Source organism: Acipenser ruthenus, chromosome 22 (genome assembly GCF_902713425.1).
Source record: "Acipenser ruthenus chromosome 22, fAciRut3.2 maternal haplotype, whole genome shotgun sequence".
Taxonomy (NCBI): domain Eukaryota; kingdom Metazoa; phylum Chordata; class Actinopteri; order Acipenseriformes; family Acipenseridae; genus Acipenser; species Acipenser ruthenus.
The window spans coordinates 7,045,900-7,063,797 of NC_081210.1; the positions used below are offsets into that span (position 1 = coordinate 7,045,900).

Genomic DNA, 17,898 nt, shown 5'->3' on the forward strand with positions numbered 1-17,898 from the left:
CAATGATCCTGGCAACCCTGAGATTCAAGACAAAATTATTTTGAAAATACAATATTACTGTATTGCCCACTGTAGCCTGTCACAGTACCTTGCTCTATAAAAATAGCCTGTGTATGAAAAAGTACAATAATGAAGTACGACAGCTAAAATATGGTTAGCAGTGCAAACTCACTATGAGACTACTGCATGCTGTTATAGCGAGACACAGTGGTGCAGTGTTAATGTACATTGAGGAAACAGCACCTTGAAAAGGGATTCACAGTTTAAAGTAAAGAATTATGATTAAAAAAAAATCTGTGAATGAGTATGTGTGTGTGTATCTATTAGTATATGCACTTGTCTGTGCACTCTTATTATCACACTGCAATTAAATCTAACTCTCTCTGTATAAGGCTATTGTTTTTGAAGCTCTTGATTTTGAATATGGAAGAACCAAATTCCGTAGCAGTTTTAAAGGGAGGCTTCATTGCATATGCAAAAACTTTCATATCAACATAAGTGGAACATATTGGTATCTTGAATAGGTAAGAGGCTAAAATAACTAGGAATAGAAGATAGTAAAAAATTGATTGAGACTAGGAAAGAGAATATTGTTTATTACTTTCTTTGTTACTTGAGGCAGCTATGAAAAATGAAAACAAAGCTTTCTTCAGTAAACCACAGACAAACATTATGGTATACAGCATGCCCTGCTCTGTATGATTTGTTTATATGAAAAGACAGCTTCCTTATTTCTTACTCAATGAAAAAGCAACTCAGATGATCCAACATGCTTGAAAAAGGATATAACAAAAAGTACCTCATAACCATGTACAGGCCATTAAATGCACTTTTTCTCTTAACCTGTACAAATGTCTGGAATGAGAAAGAGGTACTGGTACTGGTCCATTTCAAGCACTGCCTCAATTATGATTTTTAAACCCTCCCACCTTAAGAAGTTTTCGGTCTGCCATTCAGTTGAATGATCTGCTTGTAGTCTTTGACCAGCTCCCTAAGCTGGTCCATATAAAAATAGACATTCTCTTCCATCCATTCCTCCACCATGTCCGGGAAATAGATGTTCCCCATAGAAATGTACAAGTCCTGGATGAATTTCTCCCAGTCATCGTGAAGCCTACAAAACAAAAGTGAACAATGTATTTGCTATACAGCTAGATCATAAATCCAAGCCAGTGAAAGGAGAAGACTATACAGAAAATGTTTTACTGTGGTATTACTTTAACTTTATTTTATTAATATGAACCCGTCTTTTTTTTTTTTTTTTTTAAACATTGTATGATTTCTGAAGTTTCCTAAGGCGTATGGCACGATCGTAAATGAAAACGTACAGAAATAACTGATCAAACTGTCAAATCTGAGCAGAATAAATCAAACTGAGTCTTGGTTCAACAAGAAGCCTCAACCTCTAAATTTCTAATTGTTTTCTGTAGTCTGGAATGATTTTATTCAAGTGAAAGCTTTCTACTGTAGTCAGCATCATTCAAGTCACCTTAAAAGGTCCCCCAGTGTAACTTTATTGTTCATGTACATACTTCAATACTTGGTCTCCAAACATCTCCATGTTTCTCGGGTTCGCGAAGCGATACTTTCTGTGGTAGCGAGAAAACGTCCCTTTGATGTGCCTGATCAAACAAAGAGAGACAAAAACAGAAAAAAGGTTCTAGTTCAGGTTTTATTTGCCACAATAAAACTATCTAAACAAAGATTTGATCGACAGTAGGATGAAATGCTAGCATTAATAGGTATGCGAGATCAAAACGAGATTATTGCAGTTTACTTTTAAGTTGTACTGGTAAAGTTGTAATGTTAATTTATGTTAATCTGTGTCAATACTAAAATGTGAATGCTCTGACATTTACCCATCTTGAAGTATTTTATCAATTTGTGTCTTCAGATTTTCTTTGATGTGGTGAACCATCTGATAGATTTCATAGCCAGCAAAAGCACCACCTCCTTCACTATAAAAAGGCAAGCGTACATTATAGATAACGTTAAACCTCTCCTAATAACTGATAGCTTTGTCTTCTGTTCACTTGAGCACACTTTCAAATATACACCTATTCAACTAATGTAAAGAACAGAGGTAAAAGATCATTACTTAATGTTTACTTAATATGAGCTCAGCAGGAAATTATTTGTTTTTTATACAAATATCAAAGGACAAAGCAGGTTATTAAAAACCATGGGAGGTATTTGAGGTTTCTGCAGTGACACTGAGTGACATTGTATGAAGATTAGGTGCTAGAACAAAGGAAAGTGACTTAGTGTTTAGTCGTGCCTCGCTTGGAAAAGGTGATCACGTATGCCCTGCTTTACTGTGTACAATGACAGTATTTGTCAATATTTGTGCTCTTGTACAAAGTAGCTTTTCAGAAGAAAGACTGCAATGAAACAGTATATTGGGGCGAAGAATTAAAAAAGCTGGTCCCTAAAAACTGTGGGAAAATGTAATTTTAATATCACCAAGAATGCTATTTACCACATTGCTCTGTCACATTTAACATATTGTTAGATTTTGTTGAAATAATTTTTTGGGAATAAATTAGCAAGAATGCTTTTTACCAGAGGCTCTTGTTAAGGTTGATACTTTTACAGCCTAGGATATTCAGCGTCTGCTTTCTTGCTTCATCATTAAATCCACCTAAAAATAAACAGCAATAAATGCAAACATCCAAACCATGATTGTCATTTACAGTTCGTGGAATACATTATTGTAATAAATTCAGGACCACTGTTCTGGAAATATAGTCTTCGAATGCATTCAGAACAATGTAGGTCCCTAGATTCTGTAAATTATACCAAGGACTGTCCACACAAAATAAATGAGCTAACCTTTAAGTATATTCTGTCTGTACACTGCTCTTCAACACATACTGCATGCCTTAAGACTTTAGTGTATGTCTGGACATATCTCCAGGGATGTTTCTTCTGCAAGGGTACTAACAGTTTAAGATCGTTTTACTTATTTGTCTCTGTTGGAGTGATAATATTAACTATTTGAAATTCCCCTTAAAATAAAGCTGCACAACTTTACCATGAACCAGACTCTGCAAGCAGACAGCCATTGCAGGGATGGCAACAGGAAAGAGTTCACACAAAGCTGAAAAGTGATCGTATCTGAAAAACACATCAGGAAAGGAAGGCACCGAGTTAAATAATGTCATCACAACTGCCCATTCCTACCCCTGCCATTGCATTATATCAAACGAAGCTGCTATAGTAGGTCTTGATGCTAGCCATTTCAGTTGAGATAAGACCTCATATGTTGGTTTGAACATAGACATCCCCAACAAGAAAAAAATAAATAAAATCATGCACCTGAACTGGATCTGCCATGATCACCAGCTGCAGTCGTCAGGTAATCTTGATATGCAACTTACAATGAAAATGTATGTCTCCTCTTACCTCTGCCAGCCGGTCAGTGCAATGCCTTGAAAGCGAATGGAGGGATGTTTCTCCATTGCATTAATGACCTTCAGCCACGATAAGTGGTTGTTCATGTGTTGATTAATCGGAGTCCAGATCTGAGCAGAGCCTGACGCTCCTTTAAAAGAACTGGCGAACCACACCGTTTTGAACCCTGCCTTAGCGTAGTTTGATATGTATTTGTCTGAAATATAATTGTAAACAAAAATACTATGAATAATCAGTTCAATGTTAATCATCTGTCAAAAAGGCACCGATTCAACATGACTTCTGGTGGTTCTGGAGGGATACCATTTGCCACAAATAGGACATACAAATAAAATTAACATATGTAAAAGGGACTGTTAAATACAACTGAAGAATCTTTTACTAACGTGTTGTTATAGTATAAATACCTCAACAAGCATGAAGAGGCTTTAATCTTTTAAGGACCGAGATCGTGTTAACACAATCATACTGAAGTGGGCTTCTAGGACCACGATTGTGTAAACAAGATAAAAAAGAACTTTGTTTTACTTTGCAGTACAGGCTTGAAACACATATCACTGGATAGGGGAAGGACGTTCACTTCATAATAGTTTTTTTTTTTGTGTGACGTCACTGAGAGGGGCATTTAGGCTGGGACCAAATCAAAACTTTGACAACCTGCTAATCACACTTAACAAAACTGTATTTAATAGCATTTTCTTTTTATGAGTAGAAGAAATAAGATACTTACAAAAAAAAAGAAAACACTATGAAATACAGTTTTGTTATGTGCAATTAGCGGGTTGTCAAAGTTTTGGTCCGGCTCCTAGTGTCTAATGTTCCCCAGAGTGTTCTGGAAAAAAAGGACACCATTTACAAGATGCAACTGTAAAAAAAAAAAAAAAAAAAATATTATATATATATATATATATATATATATATATATATATATATATATATATATTTTTTTTTTTTTTTTTATAGGAAGAGAGTCAAATACAGCCAAAAAACACTTGGTCCTGGGGGAGCATCCCACTGAAAAATGCTTGGTCCTGAAAGGGTTAATCTAGTGAGTAAACAGTCTCAGACAGTACTTACTTACAGAGACTAGCATTAAGCGAAGGAATAAACACGTATTACTCTTACCAATTCCTTTTATGTTTAACTTGGAACTATAGTCCCATATCATGGGGGACGCAAAGCGGGTAATACCAGACTCTGAAACATAAAAACAGCAGTTAGCAGGCCATATAATAATAATAATAATAATAATAATAATAATAATAATAATAATAATAATGATAATAATAATCATAATCATAATCATAATCATAATCATAATCATAATCATAATAATAATAATGTCATTAGTTTTGATTAATAGCATTGATAAGAGCAAGCTTGACTTCTTTGCTAACCTTCTAGTTTCTCTACGCTGATCTGCCTCATCATATCGTCCCACATGAGCAGGCTGACCCTGGGATACTTGTTCATGATGAAGTCCCCAACCTCCTTCATGTGATTCAGGAACATCTTCCCCTTGTCGCCATTGTTGCTGTTCAGCCAGTTTTTGGACTCCTGTCCTTCCCCGAGATTAAATACCTACAAGAGCAAACCACTTTAAACCACTGAGACCACTACAGACAAGACCAAACTATACTTTTAAAAAGAAACAAAAACTATGATAACTGTGTGCAATTATTTAAAGCTAACACTGCATAAAATGCCCACAACCATCAGTTGTTTCATCACAGTTTGTTTGTTATGTTACTAGGATGGAAATAAACCCCCTATTGTATAGCAGTTTGTTCCATTCCTGATTTGACTATGAGTTTAATCAAACACACCTGAATTTGTTAACTATATACTGGGGCTGATCAAACTTATATCAAAACTTGGAATGGTGAAACAGCGATGCAATAGGAATCTCTGTGCCTTACCTCGTCTGCTCCAACGTGGATCCAGCTGGCTTTGGGGTGTCTGTCTACCACCTGCGAGATGAGGCCCTTCACCAGTGATAGGGAGTCTGGCATGTGGGGGTTCAGGCTGTTTGGGAACTTGGTCACCTCGCGCAGAGCATGATATTTCTCGTGCTTCAGAGCAAACTGATCACAAAGCAAAAAAAAAAAGGTTACCCATAGAGTTTGCAATATTTATTTTAATTGTTAATTATTATAATTATTATTATTATTATTATTATTATTATTATTATTTATTTATTTATTTTTTGGGGAAGTACCGAAAAGCAGTAAAATTCAGGCTGAATTCACCTCTGTATCGTTTTGCGTTTTGGTACAATATAAATATTCGTTCCTGTCTGGAGATCAAAAAAAGCCTCCCCTTTGTATGTTTCTTCATCCGGTTGTTCAGAATTAGACATGTAGTGGTGACACTAAAAATCATCCATACAGTTTCAATACAGGCAGTTCTGTATAACTATAGCAGTGTGGAGTAGTGGTTAGGGCTCTGGACTCTTGACCGGAGGGTTGTGGGTTCAATCCCCAGTGGGGGACACTGCTGTTGTACCCTTGAGCAAGGTACTTTACCTAGATTGCTCCAGTAAAAACCCAACTGTATAAATGGGTAATTGTATGTAAAAATAATGTGATATCTTGTAACAATTGTAAGTCGCCCTGGATAAGGGCGTCTGCTAAGAAATAAATAATAATAATGGTTGTCAGAAAAGCTAAGTCTTAACTTTAAATTACCAATCAATTTTGAAGACGATAAAAATAAAATTAAAAAAATAAATAAAATATATATACAGTGCCTTGCAAAAGTATTCAGACCCCTGACCAATTCTCTCATATTACTGAATTACAAATGGTACATTGAAATTTTGTTCTGTTTGATATTTTATTTTAAAACACTGAAACTCAAAATCAATTATTGTAAGGTGACACTGGTTTTATGTTGGGAAATATTTTTAAGAAAAATAAAAAACTGAAATATCTTGCTTGCATAAGTATTCAACCACCACACATTAATATTTGGTAGAGCCATCTTTCGCTGCAATAACAGCTTTAAGTCTTTTGGGGTAAGTATGTACCAGCTTTGCACGCAGTGTCGGAGTGATTTTGGCCTATTATTCTTGGCAGATTTGCTCCAAGTTGTTCAGGTTGGTTGGACGACGCTTGTGGACCGCAATTTTCAAATAGTGCCACAGATTCTCAGTGGGATTGAGATCAGGACTTTGACTGGGCCACTGTAGGACATTCACCTTTTTGTTCTTGAGCCACTCTAATGTTGCTTTGGCCTTGTGCTTGGGATCATTGTCCTGCTGAAAGGTTAATTTCCTCCCAAGCTTCAGTTTTTTAGCGGACTGAAGCAGGTTCTCTTGCAGTATTTCCCAGTATTTTGCTCCATCCATTCTTCCTTCAATTTTAACAAGATGCCCAGTCCCTGCTGATGAGAAGCATCCCCACAGCATGATGCTGCCACCACCATACTTTACTGTAGAGATGGTATGTCTTGAGGCATGGGCAGTGTTAGGTTTGTGCCACACATAGCGCTTTGAGTTTTGGCCGAAAAGCTCTATCTTGGTCTCATCTGACCACAAAACCTTTTCCCACATCGCAGCTGGGTCACTCTCATGCTTTCTGGCAAACTCCAGACGTGCTTTCAGAAGGTACTTTTTGAGTAACGGCTTCTTTCTTGCCACCCTCCCATACAGGCCAGTGTTATGCAGAGCTCTTGATATGGTTGACTGGTGCACCATTACTCCACTCCCAGTCACTGAACTCTGTAGCTCCTTCAAAGTGATTGTTGGCCTCTCTGTGGCTTCTCTCACAAGTCTCCTTCTTGTTTGAGCGCTGAGTTTTGAGGGACGGCCTTTTCTTGGCAGTGCCTGGGTGGTGTGATGCAGCTTCCACTTCCTGATTATTGATCCAACTGTGATATCACTGGGATATTCAAACACTTGGATATTATTTTGTACCCTTTCCCTAATCTATGCATTTGTATTACTTTATCTCTAACTTCTGTAGAATGCTCTTTGGTCATTTTCCTTCAGATTCACAGCCTGACCAATGTTCCTTCAACAGTGGGGTTTTTATCCAGAAAATGTGACAGCAACTTTAATAGTTCACATGTGGAGGCCAATGGTAAGGTAATTGTGTCCTTGTTAGGGCCATTTCTTTCATCGGTGTAAACTGGGAGCTTCCACAGCACAGGGGTTGAATACTTATGCAAGCAAGATATTTCAGTTTTTTATTTTTCTTAAAAATATTTCCCAACATAAAACCAATGTCACCTTACAATAATTGATTTTGAGTTTCAGTGTTTTAAAATAAAATATCAAACAGAACGAAATTTCAATGTACTATTTGTAATTCAGTAATATGAGAGAATTGGTCAGGGGTCTGAATACTTTTGCAAGGCACTGTATATATATATATATATATATATATATATATATATATATATATATATATATATATAATCCATACAATTTACACATTCAAGAAACCACCAAGGCTGTACATAAAATACAGTTTATCAAAAATACGTACATGTGGCAGGCATGCATCACCTTATATCTCTAGATTCTGATATTGTCAAAAAAAGTATAGCAATTGGCGGAGTAGTTCTCTGAATCTGGGGTGAGCAACTCTGGTCCTGGGAGGACAATCTATACCAGAGTTAAATAACGACCTGCTTTGGGACCTGTCTACAGGCTTAAAAGGTTCAATTAAACACTTCAGATAAAAATATCTGATCTGAAAGTGACAGAGGTGCCCATCCCTGCGCTAGTGATCTGTAAGAATTTAGGCAGACAGAGAAAGGTATACCAACATATACTCTGAAATACCGGTGCACTAATTATTACTGTATAAACATTCCAAATCTTTAACACTGGAATTAAAAAAGCAATCAAACAAACACTGCATTATATCAGCGAATGCATAATGCAACACATTTCACATACAGTACCTCCAAATGTCCAAAGACCTGCACCAACGGGATGACTTCCAGTTGATTTAGTTCTGCAAGGTGCTGAATTTTTTCAATGTCTTCCACACTGTGCCAATGAAAGAGCAGAGACAGTTAGCAGCAGATATCTTTGACTTGGGAGGTTCAGGTAAGACTGTGTTTAATGTAATCCCACAACTGGCTACTGGGAAGAAATTTGGTTTACCCCAGTATCTACAGGAGACCGTCCTCCTGTCTGTCACCAACTCACTTAAGTGTGCCCGAGCTGCCTCTCTCTCCTCTGTCCTAATTCTCCTCGACCTCTCTGCTGCCTTTGACACTGTTGATCACTCTATTCTACTATCATCTCTTGCTGACCTGGAGATCTCTGGCACTGCTCTGGCCTGGTTCTCCTCCTACCTCTCCAACCGCACTTACCAGGTAACCTGGCGTGGAGCAACTTCCACACCTCACCCACTCTTAACTGGAGTCCCCCAAGGGTCAGTCTTGGGTCCTCTCCTGTTCTCTCTCTACACCCGCTCCCTGGGCCCCCTCATCGCATCCTATGGTTTCTCATACCATTTCTATGCTGATGATGCTCAGATTTTCCTCTCCTTCCCCACCTCTGACTCCACCATCTCCTCCCGTATCTCTACCTGTCTGTCTGCTATTCCCTCCTGGATGCACTCGCATCACCTCAAACTCAACCTCTCTAAATCTGACCTCCTTTTCTTTCCCTCCTCCTCCCCCTCCTCTGATCTCTCTATCTCTGTTCCTCTGGAATCTACCACACTCTCTCCCTCTTCCTCCGCTAAGAACCTTGGAGTCACCCTGGACCCCTGCCTCTCTTATTCCCAGCACATCTCCACTCTGGCACGCACTTGCCGATTCTTCCTGAGCAACATCCGAAGAATCCGACCCTTCCTCACCAACTATGCCACCCAGCTCCTGGTCCAGGCCCTGGTACTCTCCTGCCTAGACTACTGCAACTCCCTCCTGGCTGGCCTCCCTGCGTCTGCCACCCGTCCGCTCCAGCTCATCCAGAACTCTGCTGCCCACCTGGTGTTCTCTCTGCCTCGCTTCGCCCACGCTACTCTACTACTCCACTCACTCCACTGGCTCCCGATCACCGCTCGCATCCAGTTCAAGACTCTTGTACTAGCCTACAGATGCCTTGACCAGACTGCACCCAGCTACCTCCAGACCCTCATCTCTCCCTACACCCCCACTCGACCTCTCCGCTCCGCCTGCACTAGAAGACTGGCTCTACCTCCGCTACGCTCCCCTGCCTCCCAAGCCCGCTCCTTCTCCACCCTTGCTCCGCAGTGGTGGAACGACCTTCCTACAGATGTCAGGACTGCCCAGTCTCTGACCACATTCCGGCGCCTCCTTAAGACTCACCTCTTCAAACAGCACCTGTAGAACTCCTCTGTTTGTATCCTGAGACACTATCACCCTTCATTTAAATGTGCTTTATTTTGCTCTTATCTGCCCCCTATTTTACTGCATTTAATCCTGTACTTCAGAATATTGTAATCTGCCAAGTGTTTAACCTGTAGTATTTTGTACTTAATCATATCTTGATGTAACTATCACTATTTAATCATATCCTGATGTAACTATCACTATTATCTGCTGTATTATTGAATTGTGGTTTGTCACACTTGAACAAAAATTATTGTATTTCTTGCTCTTACTGTATTACTTGTATTGTAACACTTGAATGTATTTGTATTTGCTTGCGATTGTAAGTCGCCCTGGATAAGGGCGTCTGCTAAGAAATAAATAATAATAATAATAATAATAATAATAATAATAAAACCCTGGTGAACAGGGATTAACTATCAAATCCCATTGGCCCCAAAATAGGGTACCTATAATTACCTGTAAGCGTTCTCTGACTTGAGGATTTCAAGGTCTCCTGAATAGGGAAACATGTCTTCATACTCAATTAAAAGCCCATTGGCACCCAGTTTAAACAGGAGTGGAAATATCTGTAATGACACAGGAAATGTAAAAGTAACAGTTGCTATTTGAACGGCTGCTAATTGAACAAATATGCATGGAGTCATTCTTATCTGGATTAGTTCTCATCTCTGCAGCTGATTGAGTCCTCTCTACAGCAAGTAACCTCTGAGAGTGTGCAATTTCTTTGGATTTTTCAGGATTCAATGACATGGGAGAAAAGCATTCATTGTAAGATTATTCCAAAAAAGAGGAATTATTAACTTCTGTAAATGTGAAATAATAGAAAAATCAGTTTTGCATAAAAAACACTTTTTGCCCATTGTCAATTGTGAAAAATCTGTCAGAAAGAGGTTTAATGCAACCCCCACACTGCTGAAAAAATACAGAATGCCCACTGACATACCTCCTCCAACTCTGGTCTATTGCAGTAGAACCATTGCAATTCAAATTCAAATTTCCCACAATTATGATGTTTTGCTTTCTGGCTTCTACCATTTTCTGCACATTTCTGCAGCTTCTGGCTGTGTTATAGCAGATATAGTAAGATATACAAAGCTCCAATACAACATCTTGCTGTATCATATATACCAAGCTACACCAAAGAAAGTTAGAGAAAGAACAACAGTGTTAGAGGCGCTAAGATGGCATGAAACTACATGCCTAATCCATCTACCCATTTGTCTGCCCTATTGTCTCTGTCCATGCTTCTAGCAGCTCTTTTACTGTGAAAATGACGAGGAGATTCGGTTTTTCTAAAAAAAAAAAAAAAAAAAAATAATAATATTATAAACACCTAAATAGTATTTTTCAAAAGTAATCTGATTTCCTCTTCTGAGGGTTACTGGGTGGAGTCTCAGAAGCTTGGTAATGGCCTTGAAAACCACATCTTGGCCTCATACTGTTTATTACAGTTGCTACTGTATATGGGGCTGCATTGTCACTCGCAGAGCTCTTCTACTATAAACGGTAAGAAATACTCATCTTTCACAAACAACCCACCTTACCTGTTCCAAATAAGAGACTTTGGGAGCGGCCCCTTTAAGATCAAGGTGGATGATCCTCATCTGAGTGGAGCTGAAATCCTTGATCAGATGAAGCTTTGGCTTTTCCTGGTCCTGTTTTTGCTGGTCTGGTTTCTGTTCCTGTTTTCCTGGTTCCTGGGGCTCTAATTTGGAATCCTGAACTTTCCTTTCTTCCTCTGGTAGCATGGCTTTCCCCTTTCTTTTCCCCCAGAACATATCAGGTTCAGAAGCGTGTTCCTTATCACTTAAATACAAAAGCAAATAGAACAGCGCAATAGCACACAGCAAGACAGACAAGTAAAGCTGCACTCCAAGAACAAAGTATTTTATATATTTATTTATTTGTACTTTTTAGAAGGAATTTCCAAAATACAGCATTATTTCTGTGTCATCATTATATATATATATATATATATATATATATATATATATATATATATATATTATATATATATATATATATATATATATATGAGCTGCTCCAATTAACAGATTAAATCGGACTGATTAATCAACTAAAGAGTTGATTACAGATTAATTTTTTTTACAAAAAAATTGCTCCCCATTTTTACAGTCTAACTGTGCATGCCTTAGCTGCACTATATATAGACAATTACACTTAGAATTACTGTTTGTTTAATTTTGTACTGCATATCACAAACTAAAATATACAGAACAATTAAAAACAAAGCATTAATATCGTACTGTTATCATATACACACATGCATTGCACAGTAACACAAAACAAATAAAATATCTACTTGCTGAAGCGTTTTTTTAAGCAATGCACTAGCAAAAGTCACAGGGCAGTGATGTCAGCTCACTAGCAACAAGCCTCCTGCGTTGGGAATGGCTTCTTTCAATGCAGTGGTTTGGGCATTTGAGAAAGGAGAGGAAGATTCATGAAATGAATTGGAGACTTAAGTTGATGAGAAGCAATTATCTTCCACAGTATGAATTAAAATGGTGTGCTGCTTTTTATATGAAAAATGAGAAAAAGCGGGTTGCGTAGAGGATTTATATTGGACCCTGACGCCCCCGATAAAACGAGGGAGTGGTTATACAGTATTTGTTATCAGCCTATTTTTTTTTCTATGGGTCTCTCGCTATATTGTGGCCCTCGATATGTAGCGGATTTGTATTGGACCCCGACACCCATGATATATTGAGTGGGTGGTGTATTCTCTGCCTCGGCTAACGGTCTTAAGTAAGTTTAACCAATGGGAGATCTGCCCTGGTTTTGCAGCTGTCCAATCATGAGTGAGCAAAGGCGGGACATAAAAATGTCACCAGACAATGGAGGCATCGTTGCCAATTTGGTTACGAATCAATTTTTAAGAAGAAAAATTGGATTGTTAAAAAAGGGAGGTATATACACAAATACCCGAACCGACACAGGAAGGGAAGGGATATACTCGCCACTTCCAAAATTTAAATTATTCAATGAATGTGTATTCACTTTATTGAAACACATTTTCACTAACAGAGAACACAAAACAACATTCCTGCACAATGCGAGATGTGATCAAATTCAAATTCAAAAACAGTTTTTATTGGCTGTACATGTCATTGCACTTGATACAGTACCATATTACATGTAGTCAGTTTGCCAGAAAAATGATCCTTATAAAAGCGAATTGCTTGACTCTTACAAGCATAGTATTTTAGCATGGTTAGAATAGGAATGATTTTGTCCCAGTGGTTTTGATCACTATATGCGGCGGATTCTTAGATCAGTGATTCTTATAAACAGATTGCACTGTATTGTAAACAACAAGTTGGCACCTGAGTGAAATCTACCTCAAACCTCCTTGTGCATCTCAGGGTAAGTGCTTGTTAACCAATTTCATAATTATTATTATTTGTTTATTTAGCAGATGCCTTTATCCAAGGCGACTTAAAGAGACTAGGGTGTGTGAACTATGCAGCTGCAGAGTCACTTACAACTACGTCTCACCCGAAAGACGGAGCACAAGGAGGTTAAGTGACTTGCTCAGGGTCACACAATGAGTCAGTGGCTGAGGTGGGATTTGAACTGGGGATCTCCTGGTTATAAGCCCTTTTCTTTGACCACTGGACCACACAGCCTGCATAAACATTCTTGGGGGATTATAGACAGTGACAAAGAAGATAGCACTTTTTTTTTTGAAAATGTGTTAAGTGTGACGTAAATGCCCTTTTATAAAAAAAAAAAAAAAAAAGTCAGTCTGGCACCAAGTGCAGATTAAGTTAACACTCTATGTCAGGGGTCGCAAACTGAAATGCCTACAGGGGCCAGGCAGGTAACGTAAATGAGTGAAGCGGGCCAGGTGTAACAAAAATCGACTGCCAAAAATGCAATCAAACTTTCTTTATTTTTACTGAACTATGGTGTACGCACGTAACATAATACAACCATGTATGATATTGGAGATTGTATTTTAAATTCGAAATTGAAAAATACAAATTGAAAAATAGAAATATTTAATTATTATTTTTTTTTCTTTCTTAATTCGTTACTCCTTTGATTTGGAACCAGAACCCTGACACCTTTTCTTCTGCACCAAGATGTCAATGTCAGGTCTTGTATTTTGCGTTGCGATGTGCAGTACAGAATTCAGCCTTGAATCTTTTAACTGGGAGCGATATTTAGTTTTATTCAGTTTCATAACGAAAAACAGCTGTTCACAAACGCAGGTACTTCCGAACATGGATAGAATCTTTGCACAATGGTTTTTATATTTAGGGTAACTACTCCCGAGATATTTGTAGAATTCTGGTATTCCAATGTCGTCATATTTAGTTTTCAGTACCGTATTGCACTGCAGTTCAATAACTTCCATTTTTAGCTCTTCATTCACACTTTCAATATTAATTAAGAAAGCCGAACTGAACAATGTTAGTTCATTTTCATAAAGTTTGAAATCAGATAACCTTTTTTGGAATTCAGTCTTCAACTCCACAATTTTGGGAATGTAGTTCAAGCCATCACTTTCATTTCTGGAAACCGATTTCAGTGTAGGAAAGTGGGCCAGATTATTCCTTGCCAAATGAGTTTCCCAAAGACACAATTTCGCTATAAATGAGCGAATCGAATCATACATTTGTGTAACTACTTGTGAACGCCCTTGCAGAGAAATATTCAAAGTGTTTAGCTGGCTTGTAATGTCAACCAAAAAGGCCAAGTCTTTGATCCAATCTTCGCTGGTGAGCTGAGGCAGGGATTTTCCTTTGGATGACATGAACAAGTCGATTTCTTTCAACAATTCAAAAAATCTCTTCAGCACCACGCCACGACTAAGCCACCTAACCTCCGTGTAGTACAGCAGACTACCGTATTGTGCATCCAATTCATCAAGCAAAGCATTGAACTGTCTGTGGTTCAAGCCACGAGAGCGTATCCAGTTCACAGTGTTAATTACTACGTCCATGACGTGTTCCATTTTTAACTTTTTAGCACAAAGTGATTCCTGGTGAATGATGCAATGAACGGACTTAAGTTCCGTGTCCTTGCAAAACATTGCCACCTTGGATTTAAGTTTCGTAACAAGTCCGACGTTAACACCGACCATCGCAGGAGCACCGTCTGTAGTTACGTTTACTAATTTTGACCAGTCTACATTAAACTTTTCAAGACTTTTCTCAACACATAAAATTAAGTCATTTCCTGATGTTGTGCCTGTCATGGGCACCATGTCCAAAAGTTCTTGGGTCACGTCAAAATTCTCATCGACACCACGAATAAATATAGCTAACTGGGCGGTATTATTTATATCTGTGCTCTCATCAGCTGCAATAGAAAACGCCACAAATGATTTAATTTTTTCACGCAACTTGTCCTGTAAGTTCTCAGCCATATCTTCAACACGCTGAGCAACAGTATTCCCGGTTAGACTTACATTTGCAAATGCTTGTTTCTGTTCGGGACATATAATTTCTTGCTGCACTCAATAGACACTCTTTTATAAACTCGCCATCTGTAAAAGGTTTTGATGCCCGGGCAATTTTTTCACTTAATACATAACTGCATTTCACAGCAGCATCACTTATTTTATTCGCATTCAAAAACAAACCATGTTGAAATTTCAGTCCTTTTTTCAGTTCATTAAGTTTTTCAACACGCATCTTTTCCGTATACTGGTCATTGTTCTTACTATAGTTTGTTTCATAATGGCGTCTTAAGTTGTATTCTTTCGACACAGACACACTTTGTTTGCATATTAAACACGTAGGAATATTCTTCACTTCCACAAAGAAATATGCTGTCTCCCACTTTTCTTGAAACACGCGGCCCTCTCGGTCTATCTTTCGCTTTCCCACTTTTGATAGAGACATGGTTACAAGACATATTTCACTTTCATCTTAACTCTACTATAAGAAAAACAACAGTGCAAGCGCGATGATAAATGGCAACTGACACTCGGCCTCAGTGTCGGGCAGACAATAGGGAGTGGTGGAGACTGTGGCGAACTGGAGAGCGCATGCCCTGTCTAAAGACGGCAGATGCTACTCAGCTCCAGCCGATTGTTGCCACGGGAGAATGCGGGCCTAGTGTTGCCAGATCTTCCGATTTTTCAAGAGAAGCCGGAAATCCGGATTTTTATGTGAAATCTTCAGATTTTTAAATGTTGGCAACTAATTCAATTTTTTTTAAAAAACACTGTGCGGGCCGGATCCGGGCCGCGGGCCGCCAGTTTGCGACCTCTGCTCTATGTGATTCCATCCGTGTATAAATACCTTTCTGTTGGTATTGAGTATAACGCAAGCAACCCAAACATTTTTATTTGGTGGTGCGTCACTGAAGGATTACAAATAAGATCAGTATCAGACTGCTTTTAAGCATGTTGCTGTGTATTAATTCAGCCTAACAAATGTGAAAAGCCTTAACAAACATGAGCAGTATATTGTTCACTTACAGTGTATGAAATAAGCTTACCTTGAGTTTGAGAACCATTTCATGGCTGCCACTACAATCAATAGAAACACAACCAGCCGCACCAGAACTGCTTTTCTTGTCCCGTGCATAATCTCTGAGCTTCTAAGATGAAACACAGACAAGAACATGAAAAAATGAAATACGGAGGTACTTTTCAAGAAAGTGCAAGCCCTACTAAACCTTCTCTCCTGTCCATATTTAAGTTGTGCTTTTTACCTTGTTCTTCAGAGAAGCTCAGTGAATTATGATAGAACACAGTTCTCAGAGCCTAGATAATGGTGACCTATGCATCTTGTTAATGGGGATACCTATGAAAGTTATATTTAGGGACCTGAAACTGATCAACCTTGACATCATAAAACTTAACATAAAACTTAATACTATCTGTGCATATCAAATGACAGGAGAAAAGTCTTATAGCTCAAAAAGCAAAAACAAAAAAATTATTAAAAACTTTTTATTTGGGGCACTGCACTTTTTATAAAGCCACCAACACTTCATTTATCTTTCTCCTAAATAATCCCTGAAAGAAAACTGCTGATGAAATGCATTTGCACAATGGCGTGGAAATACATGCTGTGCTTTTGTTTGAAAGCAAACATTGATAACACGCAGTTAAAAAAAACACGGTCAAGGTTAACACTTTTGCAAGTCCATTGAATAATGCATAAGTAAGAATCTGAACAGTTTTTATTAGTAATGTTAAAAAAAATCGAAGTGTAAAATGTCAGTAACATATGCCAAGGAAATAATAAATCACACAGAAAGAGGGTGAAAGATGAAATGTTGATATCCAAAAATTTTAAGTAACTTTTTTTTTTCGATTTGATCAGTTTCAAATGTAAAAATATCTGCATTCTATGAAACAACCCGATACATTGATTAATTATTATTAGGCCTGTTATTATTGTTATTATTATTTATTTCTTAGCAAAATTATTGTTATTATACATTATTATACAACATTACTATATATGCATGCAGCTTTAAAATAGACTTACTCATTTTACAATAGACAAAGTAATGTTATAATTGCACCATATGAATTATTAAAATATTGTCATCGTTTATAATTTCTTCTTACAGATCTGCTTATAATAAATTCAAGGTACTACGTTACCTACCCTGGAGGCACACCGTCCAAAAGTAGTAGTCTTGAGTTGTACTTGCTACGGATGCAAACTGGATAGTTTTCTAATTTTTCGATTCTTCTGATACTAGTATATACAATAATATTAAGAAATGGATAAGCGCAATTATAACAGAATCGTTACATTCGGTGTCCACGTTTAACTTCCGTAACAATAAGAAATTTGATTACAAAAAGCAAACAACAGCATGAGCGTTAAAAACGTGAAAGACACACCCACACTGAACAACTGAAAATATTCTCCATAAATGTATTTTGCAGGTGCAGGGCACACTGTAATAATGTAACTACACCAGGAATATACGTCACTGTCCAGTTCACATATTGAAAACAGGTATAGTCTGTCTTGTCTTGATAGTCTTGTTTGACTACTATTAAAGTATACCTAATTTTATGAATGGAAACAAAATGCGGCTTGTGTTTTGTTTGTCATTAGATTTTGTTAGCAAGTCTGTTCAGAGGAACGTCTCATCGACCCCGGAAGTAACCACGAACAGCAAATGCCACTGTCCTTCACCACATTTAAATAAAGCAGGTGC

The 17,898-nt window shown here is 37.9% G+C and overlaps 1 protein-coding gene across 3 annotated transcripts; it reads right to left on the reverse strand.

Moving 5' to 3' along the window:
- Positions 1 to 575: 575 nt before the first annotated feature.
- On the reverse strand, positions 576 to 17,863 carry zgc:113333 (beta-N-acetylhexosaminidase). Of its 3 annotated transcripts, none has more exons than XM_034052933.3 (14): positions 17,334 to 17,863; positions 16,210 to 16,308; positions 11,277 to 11,538; positions 10,189 to 10,298; positions 8,326 to 8,413; positions 5,334 to 5,498; positions 4,812 to 4,995; positions 4,540 to 4,611; positions 3,406 to 3,610; positions 3,035 to 3,117; positions 2,563 to 2,641; positions 1,860 to 1,958; positions 1,533 to 1,622; positions 576 to 1,114 (listed from the first exon to the last, which is right to left on the reverse strand). In XM_034052933.3, the coding sequence occupies exons 2-14, from the start codon at positions 16,296 to 16,298 to the stop codon at positions 931 to 933; spliced, it is 1,710 nt and encodes a 569-aa protein (XP_033908824.2). In that variant the 5' UTR covers positions 16,299 to 16,308; positions 17,334 to 17,863; the 3' UTR covers positions 576 to 930. The 3 variants fall into 3 exon arrangements, with proteins under 3 accessions (XP_033908824.2, XP_033908822.2, XP_033908823.2); XM_034052931.3 differs by having other exon boundaries at positions 16,210 to 16,311; XM_034052932.3 differs by having other exon boundaries at positions 16,210 to 16,311; positions 17,330 to 17,863.
- Between the last annotated feature and the right edge of the window lie 35 nt (positions 17,864 to 17,898).

What these genes read in the sequence shown, in the direction of transcription:
- zgc:113333 (XM_034052933.3), bottom strand. Translation starts at nt 16,298, where the DNA reads ATGCACGGGACAAGAAAAGCAGTTCTGGTGCGGCTGGTTGTGTTTCTA. An exon ending in AAGTCTCTTATTTGGAACAG is followed by an intron (nt 10,299 to 11,276) that starts GTAAGGTGGGTT and finishes GTGTCATTACAG; the next exon opens with ATATTTCCACTCCTGTTTAA. An exon ending in TTTGGAGACCAAGTATTGAA is followed by an intron (nt 1,115 to 1,532) that starts GTATGTACATGA and finishes TTTGTTTTGTAG; the next exon opens with GCTTCACGATGACTGGGAGA.